The sequence below is a fragment of the Schistocerca serialis genome, chromosome 1 (assembly GCF_023864345.2).
Source record: "Schistocerca serialis cubense isolate TAMUIC-IGC-003099 chromosome 1, iqSchSeri2.2, whole genome shotgun sequence".
NCBI lineage: Eukaryota > Metazoa > Arthropoda > Insecta > Orthoptera > Acrididae > Schistocerca > Schistocerca serialis.
The window spans coordinates 372,493,187-372,512,834 of NC_064638.1; the positions used below are offsets into that span (position 1 = coordinate 372,493,187).

General features: G+C 39.7%; 1 protein-coding gene across 6 annotated transcripts in view; it reads right to left on the reverse strand.

The window, feature by feature from the left end:
* Positions 1 to 19,648, reverse strand: part of LOC126470690 (spermatogenesis-associated protein 6) — a 186,689-nt gene that overhangs the window by 43,426 nt on the left and 123,615 nt on the right. For all 6 annotated transcript variants that reach the window (XM_050098700.1, XM_050098715.1, XM_050098708.1 and 3 more), the window contains exons 6-7: positions 2,289 to 2,416; positions 1,971 to 2,051 (exon numbers count right to left, since the gene is read on the reverse strand). In XM_050098700.1, the coding sequence (XP_049954657.1) occupies positions 1,971 to 2,051; positions 2,289 to 2,416 (209 nt within the window). The remainder of the gene's footprint in view (positions 1 to 1,970; positions 2,052 to 2,288; positions 2,417 to 19,648) is intronic.

Genomic DNA, 19,648 nt, shown 5'->3' on the forward strand with positions numbered 1-19,648 from the left:
TCACGCCTACGTTAAGTAAGAGACAGTAGCAGGCAGAGAGCTTCATACATGATTCATGTCTCGCATGATAGATCCAGTAGTTAGCTGCAAGTAGTTTTGGCTGTGGCCGAGAGGTGTCAGCATCTTACAGACTATGAAATTATCAAGTATATTAAACTATATATTTGGGAAATGAAACTGTATTGATTGATTGCTACAACTCCCATTAAATATTGCTAATTTTTTTAATCATTAGTGTGAAGGATGGTGTGAATGTGAAGTACTAAATAAATGAATATTGTTATGTCTATTAACTGAGTATACATTAGTGTGAGAACTGTATATTGAGAGAGGGAATCAGACGCAGGGGAAATTGTGAAGGGCAGCTAGCTAGTTCATGCGACTGAGAAAACAAGACACATTTTACGATATTTTTTTTTATTTTAAGAGGGAGCTATTTTGGTATTTGTGGAGTTTGTAAATTTGTTGTTTTGATAAATTGTTCATAAAAATTATTAAGCTGTGATTGGTCAAAAGTAAAAGACACAGGACTGCGTGGTTTAATACCAATACTAGATTGGTTATGACGTATATCAGCCAATCAGAGGACAGCACATTCACACATATTTTGTGGGCTAAGATAATTGCTTTTTGAAGACTAAGTTCAGTTCAGATCTCAGCCATGATCATGTTTGGACAAGGATGTAGGAAGCTCCGAATAGATCTGAAAATTTTATGGAATAATGGTTAAAATTTGGCCATGAAGTCCTGCAAAGTGGACATGAATGTGTGAAAATGATAAATACAAGTAATTCCAATTTTAATATATCAACTATGACTTTTGAATAACTAAAATCCACATGGCATGTTATACAAGATGCGACCACAAACTGAACCTTTGTAGTGGTAAAATTGTGTAACATTTGAGTGAGTATCCTGTCACAGACAATCCATTTGTTAATCCTTTTGGTAATGGGTTTGGCTAGTTACAGTAAGCTGGTTATTATGATTGACTATGATTGCTTGTGAGTATTGAAACTAGAGCTTAAGAGTAGTATGGGATTGTCAGGGTTTTTGTATTAAACAAGTACCAATATACAGAACTTTTCACTCACAAGCTACCATTCAGTCAGTGAGTCAGTTAATGTGGTGATACTGAAACCATTCGTTGCACCCAATGCTACTGGTTCTACTACAGCTTTTCCAATAGAGGAACAGTATTCATTTTCAACAGGGAAGGCATGCAGATCAGAATGTAAAAGTGAGTGGATCTGCCTTCTACAGGACGAAACACAAATCACTATGCCGTTGCACTCACTCACTGGCCACTATTTCTACAAATTGTTTGTTTATCTTGATTCAATGACTGAAAATTCCTATCAGCAGCATGGCAAGTAGCAGATCTCATTGAAGAGCTGCCTGACACATAATTGTACATTGAAAAACTATTTACTTTCAAAAATATCACTGTACCCATGTAAGTATGGAGCTACTAATATGTGTAAATTTCAGCTCTGTAATGTAATTGACGGAGTAGGAGCTTCTTTCAAAATAACTGGCCTGCTGTTAAAATTCTAGGTTACATTCAGCTGACATCAAATCAAATCATACTAAACTACACAGTGATACGTGAATGTCAATACAGTGCAGATGATAAGTTTACAATAGTTCTTATCTTCTGTTAATGTATGTGTTCACTTGTTTCTCATTCCTGAAGGTTCTCATTCCTTATTGGATTCATGAAACATGATGAATGAATCAATTTGCTGTATTGGTATATCAATTAAACACAGACACAAGAGAAAAACAGAACTGCTAAATATTTAAGAGACTCTCACATAGTGTATAAAAATTTTATCATAGTCTCACAAGAATTTTGAACTTATCTTTGGGTAAGGACAAATTCCTAAATTTTAAACTAAAGGTATTTATGCAGTATCTGGCTACCAGCAAATCCATTATAACTTTTCATCCATGGTAGCTGAACTTACCTATTTCAATTCTTGCACTCTTCTGATTTGTGAATGTAGTATTCCTCCGCAATGGGGATTTACCCCCACTGGATGATGAACCTGGTTACATAAAAGGTAGTCAATTTTTTTTAATCACTGAGGATTTCCAAGTGCATTAAGAGAAATCAGAGTGCCACTTATTTTAACATACTTTCAAGCTTTTGGACTGTATGTAGTAAGTGAAATATGTATTTTGGCAATAAACAACATTCCTAAATCTTACACTAGGGATGTCTTTGTGCAATTTATGCAATACCACTGCATTAAAACAGCGCATCGTATGTAATTAAGAGTTACCTGTTCCAGTTTTCCTATTCTTTCTGCTCTTGTTAATTGCACTGCTGTGTCTTATTGGTGCTTCATCAGACCAGGATGAGACAGAAGTCCACTGCCCTAATGGTGTTTCCTTCAAAAAGTCTTTTTTCCTGCACATAATTGAACAAAAGATTAAAACTGACGCTGTTATCTGAACTTCTCCAACTAGTGTTTAACTGAAATGTCTTTCCCAATCATTACATACAATCTAATTTTGAAAATTTAGACTACTTACATGCAAATTAGTGAGAAAAGTTGAATTAGGGTTTAAATATTTGATCACAATATTATATAAGGACCCTGTTTACAGTAGTTGCAAGGTGTCATCTACAGAAACCACAGAAAATTTACACAAGTGTTTAAAACTAATAATAAGAATGGAAAAGGAGTAGAACTGGAAAAAGAAAGAAAACATGGATGTCCAGAGAACGAAAGATGAGGAAACCTAAAAAGAAGGCAAAGTAGCCTATATGTATGTGAGGAGAGGAAGGTGAGACAAAGAATGTAAAATGGGTATTCTTAAATAAATGGGATAATAAAAGTGAAGTAAATAAAATGTCAATATAGCTAAAGTGAACAGTGAAAATTACACTATAAAGCGTACAACCACATATCTTATAGAGAGCTCTTCCACCATATAGCAGAGCCTTACGTTTAATTTCCAGTACTACTCCTGAATTATATTTGTGGCACTAATATAAAAAGTGACTAATCAATTGGGATTTATGCAACAACAAAAAGAAAAACGTTATCTATTTAGGCTATGATTCCTTTCTGGGATTTGGAATATGGTTCTATATTCAAACTGCCAGCAGACAGAAAGGGGGCATTAAAAATATACTTCATTATTAACTTCTAAAAATTTTCTAGCATTTGGATTCATGGACTGCAAAATTTATTCAGCAGCACAGTAACTATGAAGGTCACCTTTTAAGTTGTTTCACAAATGACCACAAGACAGCTTTACTGTTGTTTAAGAATTTCTCATTTGTTATTGTTTAAAAAATTAAGTTCATGCTTTGTATACAGTCAGTATTTAAAGCAACAATGTTGTGAAAAATGGAGCTTTCATGAGAAGGTTTTTGTTGGTTGGTTTTTTATGTCTTTCTTAAAGGCCTAACTCAACAACAATGCCTCAAATCACTCTGTTTAAGGTTTGGCAATCAACCACCTTCAGAAAAGACCGCATACAATTAGTATGTACACTTTCATCATGGTCATGCAACTGTCGGCGACAAATTTTGTAGGGTCAACCAAAGTCAACTGTTGTTCCAAGAATCATTGATGCTCTCTACACATTATAATTGTAGAGGATCAATCTGTGACTTACTGTGAGACAAACATATCTTTAGGCACACTAAAGACTGCAGTAATTTCAATATTGTGTGAACATCTAGCCATGGAAAAAGATCTGTTCCACACAGATTCTGCACAATTTGACTGGAGTTAAAAAAAGGTTCATGCCAATTTCTGTGCATGTTGTGACCACTACTTTAGAGAACCAAAGAACAGCTAATGCTGAGTGGTAGTTTATTCCAAAATGTCATAATTTTTTATCATGGGAGTGTCAACGATCACACAGCACATGAAATTATCAATTATTTGACAGACTGCCTGCATTCTTCTGACGTATCGCCTGACTTCTTTTTGTTCCCTCTTGTTGAGCAAAAAATGTGGATAGTGCTTTTAATTATTTCAAGAAGCTGTTAAATGCTTCCAAAACTGTGTTATTGAGGTAACAACATCAGAATGGAGAAAAAGGTTTCCTGCAATGGTTTGAATGTGTTGAAAAGTGTAAATTATAAAGGAATATTCTGAGAAAAGTATTTATTTGTACTAAAGTAAAAGAAACAGAGATTACTGCATAACAGCTATAAAACAAAGTGTAGGGCTATAGATAGAGAGATGCTGAATGAAATGTGTTTGGCTGTCGGGAGCAACACGTGATGCCTTCAATGATTACCATAGCAGAATACTGTGAAGTGATCTTTCACAGAACCCAAAGAAATTCTGGTTGTATCTAAAGGCTGTTACTAGCACCAAGGTAGTGTCCAGTCCATAATTAACGAGACAGGAACTGAAATTGAGGGTAGCAAAGCAAGAGCTGAAATGCATAACTCCATTTTCAAATGTTCATTTACAGTGGAAGAATTGCCCCAGTCTAATCCTCGTACCACTGAAAAGATGAATGAAATAAGTATTAGTGCCAGTGGTATTGACAAACAGCTGAAATTGTTAAAACTGAACAAAGCTCCAGGTCCCGATGGAATCCCTGTCAGGTTCTATACTGAATTTGTGGCTGAGTTACCCCTCTTCTAACTATAATCTATTGTAGATACCTTGAACAAAAAAACCATACCCAGTTCTTGGAAAAAGGCACAGGTAACACCCGTCTACAAGGAGGATAGTACAACCGATCCACAAAACTACTGTCCAATATCCCTGATATCAATTAGTTGTAGGATGTTAGGCCATATTCTGAGCTCAAACATAATGAGGTATGTTGAACAGAATGACCTCCTCAATGCCAGCCATCATGTATTTCAAAAACATTGATCATGTGAAATCCACCTCCACTTTTCTCACGTGACATACTCAAAGCTTTAGATCAAGGCAACCAGGCAGATGCTGTATTTTTTGATTTCCGAAAAGCATTTGACTAAGTACCACATCTAACTTATTGTCAAAAGCATGATCATTTGGGTAACAAGTGAAATTTGTAACTAGATAGGGTACTTTTTGGTAGGGAGGACACATCATGTTATCTTGGATGGAGAGTCGTCATCAGATGTAGAAGTAACTTCAGGTGTGCCCCATGGAAGTGCGTTGGGATACTTGATGTTCATATTTTATATTAATGACCTTGCAGACAATATTAATAGTAAAATCAGGCTTTTTGAAGAGGATGCAATTACCTATAATGGAGTAATACCTGAGAAGTTGCATAAATGTTCAGTTAGATCTTGATAAGATTTCATGGTGGGGCAGAGAATGGCAATTTGCTGTAAATGTTCAGAAATGTAAAATTTTGCACTTCACAAAACAAAATAATGTAGTATCCTATGACTACAATATCAGTGAGTCACTGTTGGAATCGGCCAACTCATACAAATATCTAAGCGTAACACTTTGTAGGAATATGAAATCGAATGATCACATAGGTTCAGTCGTGGGTAAAGCAGGTGGTAGACATCAGTTTATTGGTAGAATTCTGGGGAAATGAAATCAGCCTGCAAAGGAGATTGCTTACAAATCACTTGTGTGACCAATTCTAGAATGTGACTCAAGTGTGTGAGACCCGTACTGGATAGGACTAACTGGGGATACTGAATGTATACAGAGAAGGGCAGCACAAATGGTCACGTCTGTTTAATCCCACAAATGGTCACGTCTGTTTAATCCCACAAATGGTCACATCTGTTTAATCCATGGGGGTGTGTCACAGAAGTACTGAAGGAAATGAAATGGAAGACTCTTGAAGATAAACATACACTATCCTGAGAAAGTCTATTAACAAAGTTTCAAGAAGTGGTTTTAAATGACTACTCTATGAATACACAACCACCCCCCTCACATAGGGATCATGAGGATAATATTAGAATAATTACTGCATGCACAGAGGCATTGAAACAATCATACTTCCTGCACTCCATATGTGAAGGGAACAGAAAGAAACCCTAACAACTGGTACAATGTGACGTACCTTCTGCCATGCACCTCACAATGGTTTGCAGAGTGTAGATGTAGATGTATATGTATAAACGGCACTCGTACATGATTTGGTTGTGTGTATGGTCATATACTGGCCACTTATCATTTGCTAAATAGGTCGACTTACAAGTAATAAAAATAAACATATAAGTCTTTGACATTCTTTGTGTTGCCAGTGAAACATACATAATTTTAAAACAAAAGTTTTTGTCTTCTTATTAGAGAGTACTAATTTTGAATTCCTAGTTTGTTTATTACATAAACATGCAATAATAAATCTCTATGAACATCTAGTGAAAATGTAGATCACAGAGAAAATTCCAGAACACTGTATTACAAGAATGATCCATTCATTATTTAAAAATGGAGGTAAGACTAACAGTAAAGAAATAAATAGCTTTTTATATCGTTCATAGATTTCAAAAAGTCTATCATAGTATCTATGCATTCACACTTTTAAAAATCCCTCATATCATGTGATCTGCAGTCCAAATTAATAAAACTCACTGAACTAACTTTGACACTAATTTCAAGGTAAATTTCAGCAGAGAAACTTCACAGCTTTCATAATAGAAACCTGTCTGAGACAAGATGGTGGATTATCATCACTGCTTTTTGATGTAGCCCTTGATTGTATCATGTAGATCTGGCAAAAATAAAATCCACCTAAAATCAAAATTGAGGCAAAACCCACAATAAGAACTGCCTGGAATTTCTTGATGATTTAACTTTCTTAGCTCATGACATGGAAGTTGTTCATTCCCACATTGTCAGTCTCCAAAAATTGCCTTAAAATTAGATTAAAAATATTCACCAACAAAACTATGAACATGCCCATGAAACCCGTGTAAAAGCAGTCTTCATAAATAATCCAAAAATGAACATGGTTCTACAGTCCAAATATCTTGGACAAATCATCAATCATAACTTAAGTGAAAAACAAACATGGATAAATAGAACTAACAAAATGAGAAAAAGCTTTTTTTTCTAACCCAGTCAACATATAAGAAGAAAGAATGGCCACTAAGACACAGCTCTATAAAACAATAACTCTCTTGGAAGTCACTTACGCTTTCAAAACCCTGGTCCAAATCAAAAATGAATGAAGAGCTAATCAGCTACTCAAAACTGAAAGAATCAGCAGAACTTGCATTAATAATAATTACCAGGTCAAAGTAGTTACGAGAATCCTCCCCAACAAAACTGCCTATTGAGAGAGTGACCTAATCAAAAGCACAATGAAGAAGAAAAGAATCTTATTATTTTTCATCTTAAACTGAAAGGAAATATGTTTTTACAACAAACTGTGATGACAAATTTTAGAAAGAAGACAAGAAGACAATGGATCCAAGAAATTTAGCAAGATCTTAAAGCAACTGGACTCCAGATAACAGATTCAGAAGACAAATATAAGATCAATACTCTTCTTACCACAAATTTTCAGAAGAAATGACACACAGAAGGGCTAAGATATTTCAGATGAATTGAGAAAATTACAATCGGAAAGAATGAAACAGTACTGAGCAAACTGCAAGAAATGAACAGGAAAATTTGAATGTGGACGGACACAAGAGATTCAGTGACACCAGCAGATTTCATAACAATTGAGTTATTTGGAAGAAATTTCAGTTCAAATTGAAAATCTGTCTTGCTAAGAGTAAGACATTTTATGTTGTTGAATAAAACGTCCAATATTTTACTGGCTACATACTGAGCAATAACACGAACCCATGGCTTCTTCAATGACAAATAATGATTGCAATTTTCTTCTACTTTGTAGATGTGAATATGTAACCAAGGAGTTACAAATTATGCCATAAGACAGTGAGTACTAAAAGGGTTATTTCATGTCAGAATGCCTAATTTTGAGACATTTTACTGCATGACCATTATAAATTTCAATGAAATTGTATGTGTCGCTACTAGCTGTACAGACTGTCATTCGACTGTCAGCACCTGTGTGTACCTGATATGATTGAACCAGACTAGACTATACAAAAACTCCCTCAAACAATTAATGTAACTTTATTCATTGCAGCTACAGGAGACAGCAAAAACACAACAGCTTGTTCAATCATTCAGAGCTTGCAATTCAACATCACATACCACACAGGGAACAAAAACATCACAGTTATCTCGTAAGTATGCACTGCCTAATCATAAAAAATATAAAAAGCACAATCAAGAAAAACAAAACCAAAACACACGTATATAAAACACAGTGCTTCTGCTGTCTGGCACAAAATGTTTCACAGCATAGCATTTGTAAACACATGCAGCTGGCACATGGGACACAACACTATAACTGCATGATGTCGCCACATCAGCCGTCTTGGTGCAAGCGAAGTATTATTCCAAATAACAAGTTGGAAAGTGAATGCCGTGACCAGATAATAGAGGTATGTTTTGGCATGTCCACTGATACTGTAATCTGCAAGGTACATTTTGGCATGTCCACTGATACTGTAATCTGAGCTGGTGGCTGAGGGGTCAGCAATGAGACAGTTTGCTGAGCAAGGCCATTGTCTTGGAAGCTTAGGAGTTTTTGCTTCTTGGAAGACATAAGCTGGTTTAACCCTATCTATAGAAATAGTGCTTGTCTTTCAGTTTAAATGAAATGTCAATCGTCTTGTCTCCCCTTGTGACTACAAGGTAGGGTCATGAGTACAGTGGCCGCAATGGCAGTTTGACGCCTTCCATATGTAACATGGAGTGTGAACAGGATTTGAAGTCTTGACACACGAAAATGGTAGCTGTACCATGTCTGTGAGGCTGGTGTGGGTAGATTTGTACCACATGCCCTTGCAACTGACATAGGAATTCTGCCTGATCATCCCTTGGTTGTAATAGGGCTTTGGCTTCCACAAATTGCCCTGGAATCCTCAACATGTCATTGTACAACAGTTCCAACAAAGAAGCCCCTATATCTGGTTTGAAAGCATTTCTGAGGTCGATTAGTACCATGGGAAGAGCCTAGGTCCACTCAGTGTCATGGCAGAGTAGTGCTGCCTTAATTGAGCGGTGTCATCTCTTGATCATCCCCTTATTGTCCAGGTGGTATATCATCATTATCTGGTGAGTTGTGCCAGAAAACTTCATGAGTTGGCCAAACTGGTCGGATTCAAATTATTGTATTCTATCTGGACGTGCAATGGAGAGCCAAAACATGATAACCAATGTGGCAAGAAAGCTTCAGTTTATGTAGCATTGTTGCCCATCTTGGAAACTAAGTGCACTGTTCTGGGAGTCTTAAAACACATTGTTTCGAATGAGACTGATTTTGAGACTTTCAAAGAAAATGGTATTTTTGAACCAAGTGGTGAATATACCCTATTATCACCTTTTCATAAAAATTGTCAATTTTGATGAATTGGTGGATTATTGGAAAATAATTGATGCGTGAAATTTTGTATTCCACATTCTTGTGCTACCAACCTATTGCCTATTAAATTTCATGTTCAGCATTGGTTTACTCTATGAGCTATAACGATCTGCAGTTTATATTTTTCTTGTGCAATTTTCATGCCCAAATGTTATTCAAATTATCTAGCATTTTTACCCCACATTGGATAATCAAATACACTTTTTTTTGGCAGTCACACCCATCGGCTTTCTAATGAGACCAGTCTGGAAAGTTTTAGAGAACACAGTTTTTTGCAAAATCATGTAGAAAACACCACATTTTTTATGTTTTTATAAAATCTTCAACTTTACACTTCATTTTTTACAGAATTGGAATGTGGTACATAAATCAAACTTTATATTTGAGAACCAAGTGTTGTATGGTTACCACATGCCGAGTTTCACATTTACCATAACTTTAGTCCCAAAGATATAACGGGCCAAACTTTGAAATTCTTTGGACATCCATTTTTTTGGGCTATTTTGTCTAAAATTTTATGGGTGAACATAGCTCATAAAATAATTTCATTATTGTTTTCAAGAGAATGGATAAAGTTTTACAAGCTGGCCAAATTTCATTTCTTTCCACAAACTATTGCACGAGATATAACAGCTCAAAGTAACCAGAAACTCATGCTCACTCTGTTGAAACTGGTGCATGGAGTCAAACAAGTGACTGCATACCGACCAGTATTGTTTTGGTGGACTTTAAACTTTACCAATGTTCTTTGGACACATGGGTGAATGTTTGAATAAAATTTCATCAAAATTCGAGCAAGGAGGCCTAGGTGAGTTGACATGGAATGACCCAAAAATGTATTAATATGTCTATTTCTTTATTTTTTGAAATTAGCATTTATGGAAAGAGCAATAATAGTTTAACTTAGACGTTTGAGCTCAACAATGTATATTCAAGACCCCTTATTTGTCATTATGTACACTTGACTGCACAAAAATTGGCTGCGCCTCAGAATTTTATGTCTGGCCACATGCATGATCTGGCAACACAGTAGGATGCGAAAGTGTTCAGAGTGCTGTATCTCCTGATGGTATAGTAGTAAATGTCATGCATTGTAGATGCAAACTCATAAGTTTGAGTCCAGTCATTCCTCAATTTTTTTGAACTGTCTTTTGGTTTTCTAGTATAAAAAAAAGTGTCACTTTCTAACCTCTGGTGACAGATGTCATCAAGATCAGAATCATTTACCTTGCACTTCAGAGACCACTGGAAACCGGCCACCCACTACCTGCTGCAGGCCACTTGACACCAACCACCATCTAACCACGTGAATGTGGCACAGTGCATATTGGGCATGTTTCTGTTCACATGTTGGTAAGCAAAAAATTTTTCTTGTTGTAATTTCATTTTCTTTTATGAAATAACTCTAATAAACTGAGTAACACTGTGTAGTTATACAACATGCTCAGATTACTATGAGTGTATTTATCAATTCTCATCTCCTTGCTTGAAGTTCTAGTATTTGTCTTGTAGTTACATGTTGGATTATCCATTCTTTGAGCCTATGAATACAGTTATGCATTATAAGACAGGGTCGCAGTGGAGAAGGTCTAATATATGTGGCACAGTGTTGGCTTTGGGTTTAACGGAGAGGTGAAGGCAGGCAGCTTGAGATGTGTGTCAAGCGTGGGGCGATAATCTTGCCAGAAAAGGCTTCTCTTGTTTCAAGAAAGATCATTCTGGCATGAATTATTTACCACATTCAGGAAGTCTTGATAATTTACATATGTAATGACCTGCAACCATGTAGCCTTCATGTGGCATTTATAATCAATAAGCAAGGATCAGTGGTCAGGTGTAGAGTACTGCTTGCTTAATTCAAAGCAACAAAAATCAGAGGAGTGACTATTAGTGACTTTTTTTAATGACATTAGTTCAGACCTGTTGAATCTCAGTAATTACAGTTTGCTAAGAGGAATTATACACTGTTCTGCAAAACTTAAGGATGAGACAGATAAAGTACCATAAAATAGTAACTACTTGGTGGAAATGAATGAAAATATGGGAGCACGTTCCCAGAGGTATCCCAGTGAGGGGCATAAAGCTGAGTGTCACACGGGCAGGAGGTCTCTGTGACTATAGTGCCAAAAGGGGCTGGTTCTGCAACACGAGGCAGTTGAAGGAATGGGATCAGGAAACTGTAAGAAGGGCAACGTGTGACGAGTGTAGCATATGAGTTTGGTATTGCTCACAGTGGAAAGTGTTCCAAACCACAGGCATTACTGCCCAAAGGAAAGGACGTGTTCAACTATAGCACAAGATCACTGTTACACTGTGCAACAGCCAAGAAGGGACCCACATCAAACAGTGGGTGCAATTGCAAACACATTTAACAGGACTGCAAGGCATGCAATCTTATGCTCTGCAGTAGCACAGCATCTGCATGCACAGCATCTGCATGGGGGAGGTCTCTTTGCCCAATGACCAGTAAGATGTGTTTCGTTGACACCCACACATTGGCAGGACCATTTGCAATGGTTCCAAGAGCACAGAGAATGGACCAAAGAGGAGTACAGTCACATGTTGTTCTCAGATGAGAGCAGATTCAGTCTGAGTAGTGATTCTGGGAATGCTGTCATATGGCAAGAGGTGGGAACACATAATGCATCTAGGAACAACGCCAAAAACGATCATTTTGATGGGCCAGGTGTTATGGTGCTCTGACTTCATTTTTGTGAATGATGATGTGTGACCACATCAAACAGTGCAGGTGGAGGAGCTCTTGGAATGAGAGGGTATTCAGTGGATTGACTGGCCTGTCAGTTCCTCTGACTAAATTCCGATTGAGCACATAAGGGTTTGGTGGGGAGAAGTTTTGCTACATGTCTACAAGCACCAATGACCATAAAGCAGTTGCCAGCCACACTGGTGAAGGAATGGAATCCCTATCACAGAAACTTATTACCAATCTCATGGCCAGCATGGGAGCACATTGCAGAGCATACATTGCTGTACATAGTGATCACACACCCTAAATAAGAGCCATGTCCCACCTTTCATAATGTCTTCTCATGATGCCACTGTTCTTGTCAAATTGTGATGGAATTTTTATTGTGAATTTCATTAGCAAATGTATGCACCATGGCTATGCAATTAGATGAACACCACATATTATTCTTACTGTTTGCTTTGGTCCAATTAATACTTTCTCTCTAAGTGATGAGGTACCCCAAAAAATTATTCTGTATGGTATTACTGAGTGGAAATATGCAAATATGTGAGGAAGTTTATATATCTGTTTCCCAGATTACCAATTATATGAAGAGCAAAAGTAGCTGGAAATAAATGTTTGAGAAAATCAGTAATATGCTTTTTCCAGCTCAACATTATGAAAAGGAAAGTTGCTACTCACCGTATAATGGAGATGCAGAGTTGCAGATAGGCAAAACAAAACAACAAAAAGACTGTTACAAATAAGCTTTCAGCCAGGAAGGCCTTTGTCAAAAATAGACGACACACACAAAAACACACACACGCAGGCACACACGCACACACACACACACACACACACACACACACACAATCTCTCTCTCTCTCTCTCTCTCTCTCTCTCTCTCTCTCTCTCTCTCTCTCGCACATATAAACTCACACATACATGGCTACAGCCTCTGGGCACTGAAGCAACACTGCAAGCAGTGGGACCAGTGCATGATGGGAGTTGAGTGGGCGGGGGTAAGGAGGAGGTTGGGGTTGGGAGGAGGTTGGGGTGGGGAGGGTAGAGATAGTAGGGTAGGGATGGGGGACAGTGAACTGGTACTGGGAACTGCACAGGGACAAGGTGGACAGAGGATGGACAGCTACGTGCAGTCAGAAGGTTAGATGGAGGGCAGGGGGGAGGTTGGGGAGGGGGGGGGGGAGGGAGTGGAAAAAGAGGAGTAAAAACACTGGGTGCAATGGAGAAGAGGACTGTGTAGTGCTGGAATGGGAACAGGGAATGGGCTGGATGGGTGACAACAATGACTAATGAAGGTTAAGGCCAGGAGGGTTACGAGAATGTAGGATACATTGCAGGGAAAGTTCCCACCTGCACCATTCGTGTTGGGAAGCATGCCCAGCAACAGGGTGGTCCACTTGTTTCTTGGCTACAGTTTGTCATTTGTCAGTGGCCATTCACGTAGACAAACAGTGTGTTGGCTATCATTCCCACGTACACTGTGTGGTCAAAAGTATCCAGACACCCTAAAAACATACATTTTTCATATCAGATGCATTGTGCTTCCACCTACTGCCAGGTGCTCCATATTAGTGACCTCTGTAGTCATTAGACATCATGAGAGAGCAGAATAGGGCACTCCGCAGAACTCACAGACTTCGAACATGGTCAAGGTGATTGGGTGGCACTTGTGTCATAGTCTGTACGAGAGATTTCCCCATTCCTAAACATCCCTAGGTCCACTAGTGATAGTGAAGTGGAAATGTGAAGGGACATGTACAGCACAAAAGCGTACAGGTCGACCTCATCTGTTGACTGACACAGACCACCGATAGTTGAAGAGGGTCATAACATGTAAAGGGCAGACATCTATCCAGACCATCACACAGGAATGCCAAACTGCATCAGAATTCACTGCAAGTACTATGACAGTTAGGAGAGAGGTGAGAAAACTTGGATTTCATGGTCAAGCAGCTGCTCGTAAGCCACACATCATGCCGGTAAATGCCAAATGACACCTCGCTTGACACAAGGAGCATCAGCATTGGATGATTGAACAGTGGAAAAAAGTTTTGTGGAGTGACAAAGCATGGCACACAGTGTGACGATCCAATGGCAGGGTGTGGGTATGGTGAATACCCAGTGAACATCATCTACCAGCGTGTGTAGTGGCAACAGTAAAATTCGGAGGCAGTGGTGTTACGGTGTGGTTATGTTTTTCATGCAGGGGGCTTGCACCTATTGTCGTTTTGCATGGCACTATAACAGCACAGGCCTACACTGATGTTTTAAGCACCTTCTTGCTTCCCACTGTTGAATATCAAATTGAGGATGGCGACTGCATCTTTCAACATGATCAAGCACCTGTTCATAATACACGGCCTGTGACAGAGTGCTTACACGACAATAACATCCCTGTAATGGACTGGCCTGCACAGAGTCCTGACCTGAATCCTACAGAAAATCTTTGGGATGTTTTGGAATGCTGACTTCATGCCAGGCCTCACCAACTGACATTGATACCTCTCCTCAGTGCAGCATTCCGTGAAGAATGGACTGCCATTCCCCAAGAAACCTTCCAGCACCTGACTGAATTTATGCCTGCAAGTGTGGAAGCTGTCATCAAGGCTAAGGGTGGGCCAACACCATATTGAATTCCAGCATTACCGATGGAGGGCACCACGAACTTATAAGTAATTTTCAGCCAGGTGTCCAGATACTTTTGATCACTTAGTGTAGAATGCAGCACAGTGGTTGCAGCTTAGCTTGTAAATCACATGACTTGGTTTCACAAGTAGCCCTGCCTTTGATAGGATAGGTGATGTTTGTGATTGGACTGGAGTAGGCAGTAGTGGGATGATGTATGGGCCAGTTCTTGCATCTAGGTCTATTACAGGGATATGAGCCATGAAGTAAGAGGTTGGGAGCAGGGATTGTGAAGAAATGGACGAGTATACTGTGTAGGTTCGGTGGACAGCGGAATACCATTGTGGTAAGGGTGGGAAGGATATGGGGCAGGAAATTTCTCATTTCAGGGCACAATGAGAGGTAATCAAAACCCTGGCAGAGAATGTAATTCAGTTGCTCCAGTCCTGAGTTGTATTGGGTTACTAGAGTAATGCTCCTCTGTGGCCAGATGGTGAGACTTTGGGAGGTGGTGGGAAACTGGAAAGGTAAGGCACGGGAGATTTGTTTTTGCACCAATTTAGGAGGATAATTACAGTCTGTGACGGCTTCGGTGAGACCCTCAGTATATTTTGAGGGGGACCACTCATCACTGGAGATGCGATGACCACTGGTAGTTAGGCTGTATGGAAGGGACTTCTTGTTATGGGAAGGGTGGCAGCTGTCAAAGTGGAAGTATTGCTGGTGGTTAGTATGTTTGATATGGACGGAGATACTGATGCAGCCATCTTTGAGGTGGAGGTCAACATCTAGGAAAGTGGCTTGTTGGGTTGAGCAGGACGAGGTGAAGCAAATGGGGGAGAAGCTGTTGAGGTTCTAGAGGAATGCAGATAGGGTGTCCTCACCCTCAATCCAGATCATGACGATGTCATCAATGAATCTGAACCAGATGAGGGGTTTAGAGTTTGGGTGTTTAGGAAGGATTCCTCTAGATGGCCTATGAATAGGTTGGCATAGATTGGTGTCATGTGGGTGCCCACAGCGGTAACCCAGATTTTTTTGTAGATAATGCATTCAAGGGAGAAGTAATTGAGGGTGAGGCTATGGTTGGTCATGGCCACTAGGAAGGAGGTTGTTGGTTTGGAATCTGTTGGGCATTGGGAAAGGTAGTGTTCAGTAGCAGTAAGGCCATGGGCATTAGGGATGTTAGTGTTAAAAGAAGTGGCATCAATAGTGACAAGCAGGACACTTTGTGGTAAAGGGACAGGAACTGTGGAGAGTCGGTGGAGGAAATGATTGGTATCTTTTATCTAGGAGGGTAGGTTCCAGGTAATAGGTTGAAGGTGTTGGTCTACGAGAGCTGAGATTCTCTCAGTGGGGGCACAGTAGCCCACCACAATGGGGCATCCTGGGTGGTTGAGTTTATGGACTTTAGAGTAGGAGTGCCAGGAGTAGTAGCGGTGAACAGAGAGACGAACTCTTGGGAGAGGTTCTGGGATGGGCCTAAGGTCTGTAGGTGAGTTTATCTGGCAGCTGGCAAAGTCCTTCTGCCAGGTCATTCTTGTGGTACAAAACAACAGTGGCTGAGTCTTTGTATGCAGGCAGGATTGTAAGGTTGGGATCAGTTTTTAGATGGTGGACTGTGGTTCTTTCTGCAGACGTAAGGTTAGTTTGTATGTTGAGGGATTTCGGAAATGATGCTGCGGCAAGGTTTGAGTCAAGAAATTCTGGAAATTTAACAGGTGGTGATTTGGGGGCAGTGGAGGTGGATCATGCTTGGATGGAGGAGCGAACCGAGTCAAGCAGAGTTCAACATTGATTGGTCTTTAGTCGGGTCTGATTGCAGGGTTGTTGGCAAAACAGCGTTTCCTCTGTAGGGACCGGGAGGAGGAGAGAAAGTCTTTAAACAGTTTAACAAGTCCCACATGACTGAATTTGGGAGTTGTGCAAAATGTGACACGCTTGGAAAGGACTGATATTTCTGTGGGGCTAAGGCTTCTCCGTCTAACCTCCCGACTGCACTTAGCTGTCACCCTCTCTCCACCTCGTCCCTGCTCTGCCTCCCACCCCTACCCCTACCCTACTATCATTCCCTCTCCCCCCCCCCCTCCCCCAGCCTCCTCCTTGCCGCCACCCAGTCGCCGTTCCCATCGTGCACTGGTGTTGCTGCTCACAGAGTGACTTCAGTTGCCAGAGACTGCAGTCAAGTGTGTGTGAGTTACGTTTCCATGTGTGGCAAGTAGTAACTTTCCTTTTCATAATGTTGTTACATTCCATCCTGGATTTTTCATTGTTTGATTGTTCCCTCACAGCTTATCTCCGCTCCAAACCCAGTGCTGTTTTCCTTTGTTACTGCTTCTTATGCATTACAATACTCAATGTCTGTCCTTCTTTCCTGTGTTTCTCTTGTCATTTACAAACTACACTGCATGCTCTGCTTGAGAGCCACACTGTATCAACCATCTCGACCACACACAACAGACAGCTACAAGACCAAGCTGACTGCTGTTGCAGCATCTTATGTCCCACATTACACCCACTGATATCATTAACCCTATACCTTCAACTTGATCGCTCCCCCTTGACACTCTCCCATATTTTTGCATTTTATTTTCTGCAACTTTACGGTGCCATACAGCTTACCATTAATTAGCACTGATCTTCTCAGCTTTCTTGTTCTTTTCTTCCCAAAACTTCCTCAAGCTTTCACTATGGGCCTGTCTTCTTTCTTGTGTCCATTTCAGATTCTTTTCCGTTTGGTTTTTGGTTGTGAACTTATGAGAGTTGATTTTCTGTCTGTATGCAGTCCATGTGGTTTCTAGTGGGTCAATACTGAGTTCCGTGATGTCGTTTTGGGTTTCTGTTAGCCAGTGTGCCCTAGTTTGGCGAATTCCTTTGATGATAAGGAAGATTTTCTTGGTCATTCTAGAGGCATCCATTCTTGCTAAATGTCCGTAGAATTTCAATTGTCTTTTCCATACAACTGACAGGAAACATTCAGTCCTTGAGTACAGTTCTTCAGAGCTTTTGCGCATCCAGATACCATCTTGAATTTTAGGTTCAGATATTTTCCTGAGTATTTGCCTCTCCATTTTCACAATGTCCTTGATGTTGATGGTTAATTATGATGTTTCAGTTGCGTAGAGCACTTCTGTAAGAGATACTGTATGATAGTGGTGAAGTTTGGCTTGGTTGGATAGCGATTTCTTACTATATGTTTTCCAGGTGATTGTATAAGCTTTAAATAATTTTTCTGCTCATGTTTTGTGAGCTACTTTTTCATTGCCAGTGTTGCTGATCATTTCACCCAAGTACTTGAAGTAGTTGTTTGATGTCACCATATTTTGTTGCAAGTGGTTTCAGATTTGAACTTCTGGAGTCCATGGATTGTGTTTTCTCATAAGAAATTTGGAGTCTGGTTTTGATGGCAGCCTCATGAAGTTTCTTGATGGCATGTTTGGCTTCCTCGGGAGTCCACATAATTATTGCTAGGTCATCAGCAAAAGCAAGGCATTTTATATTGATTTGTTTGTCCTTTGTTCCCATATTTATTCCAGGTATTTCTTTTCCCACGTCTTGCTAATCTTGTCCAGTACCAGGTTAAAGAGGAGTGGGGACAACCCATCACCCTGTCTCACTCCTGTCCTAATATGAAAAGGTTCAGAAACTTCTTCCATGAATTTTACTTTTGAGGTTGTGTCTGTTAAAGTCTGCTCAATTAATGAAGTAGTTTTGTTATCTATGCCATATTCACAAAGTGTATTGAACAGACTGGTGCGATGAATCGAGTCGTATGCTTTCTTGAAATCTATGAAGCTGACTACTGTGTGGTTCGACTGACAATGTTGCAGTATCATCTTCAGGTTCCAGATCTGTTCTGTGCAGGATCGATGTGGGTGGAAGCCTGCCTGATATTCACCTATCATATGTTCTGTCTGTTGTTCTAATCTGATGAGAAGAGCACGTCAGAGTGCTTTGTAAGTGAGTGGTAGGAGTGAAATGCCTCGATAGTTGTTGGGATCGGTCTTGTCACCCTTTTTGTGTAGAGGGCGAATCAAAGCAGTTTTACAATCTGCTGGTATGATTCCACTTTCCCATATATTTGCAATGATAGCTTTTAGACTGTCAATCAAGAGTTCGCCTCCAATCTTGAGCATTTCAGCAATTACACCATCTATATACAATTTGTATTATTTATATCTTTTCTTTGATCTCATTGTGACTTCACGATAATTTTAGTGAGTTTTCACCTCTTGCTATTGTCAACTACCTGAGATTTCATCTACTTCCCCCCTTTTTGTGCATGTTTCATCCTTATCATGGTTTTTCCCACGTATTTGGGTGTATTTTTGTGAATTCTTTTCGGACATAATTCTACATTATTTATGTAATTTTTCAGATTTTTTCCACCACCATGGGTCCTTGGTCCTTCCATCCTTGTCAATACAGAAAAGTTACCTTCTTTCCATCTGCAAAATTCTCCTGCTATGCAATCCCAAATTCCTGAAACCCATGACAAACATTGAAATTCTTGGCTACCAGGAACTAGAGCAACATGCACAATGCCACCTCAAAAAACTCTCCACCCTGCTCACTTCCTACTCCCACCTTGGAGTACCGCTCGCCAGCACCTCTAGAACAACCTCCCCCACATCCCCTCACACCTGACAAACTCTGTCTCGCAGACCTACTACATTTATCCCACTCTCCAAACCTACCTCCCTCCCACCACCACACAGAATACAGAACCTAAACAGACCCGAAACACAGTCATGAAACTTTCCTCCAGAAGCCTTAGCCCCACAGAAATATCAGTCCTTTTCAAAGGCATCACCTTTTGCCTCACTCCCAAATTCAACCATGTAGGATTTCTTATAGACCTTCTCTTCTTCTCCTGGTCCCTACAGTGGATGCACTTTTTTGCTACCAATG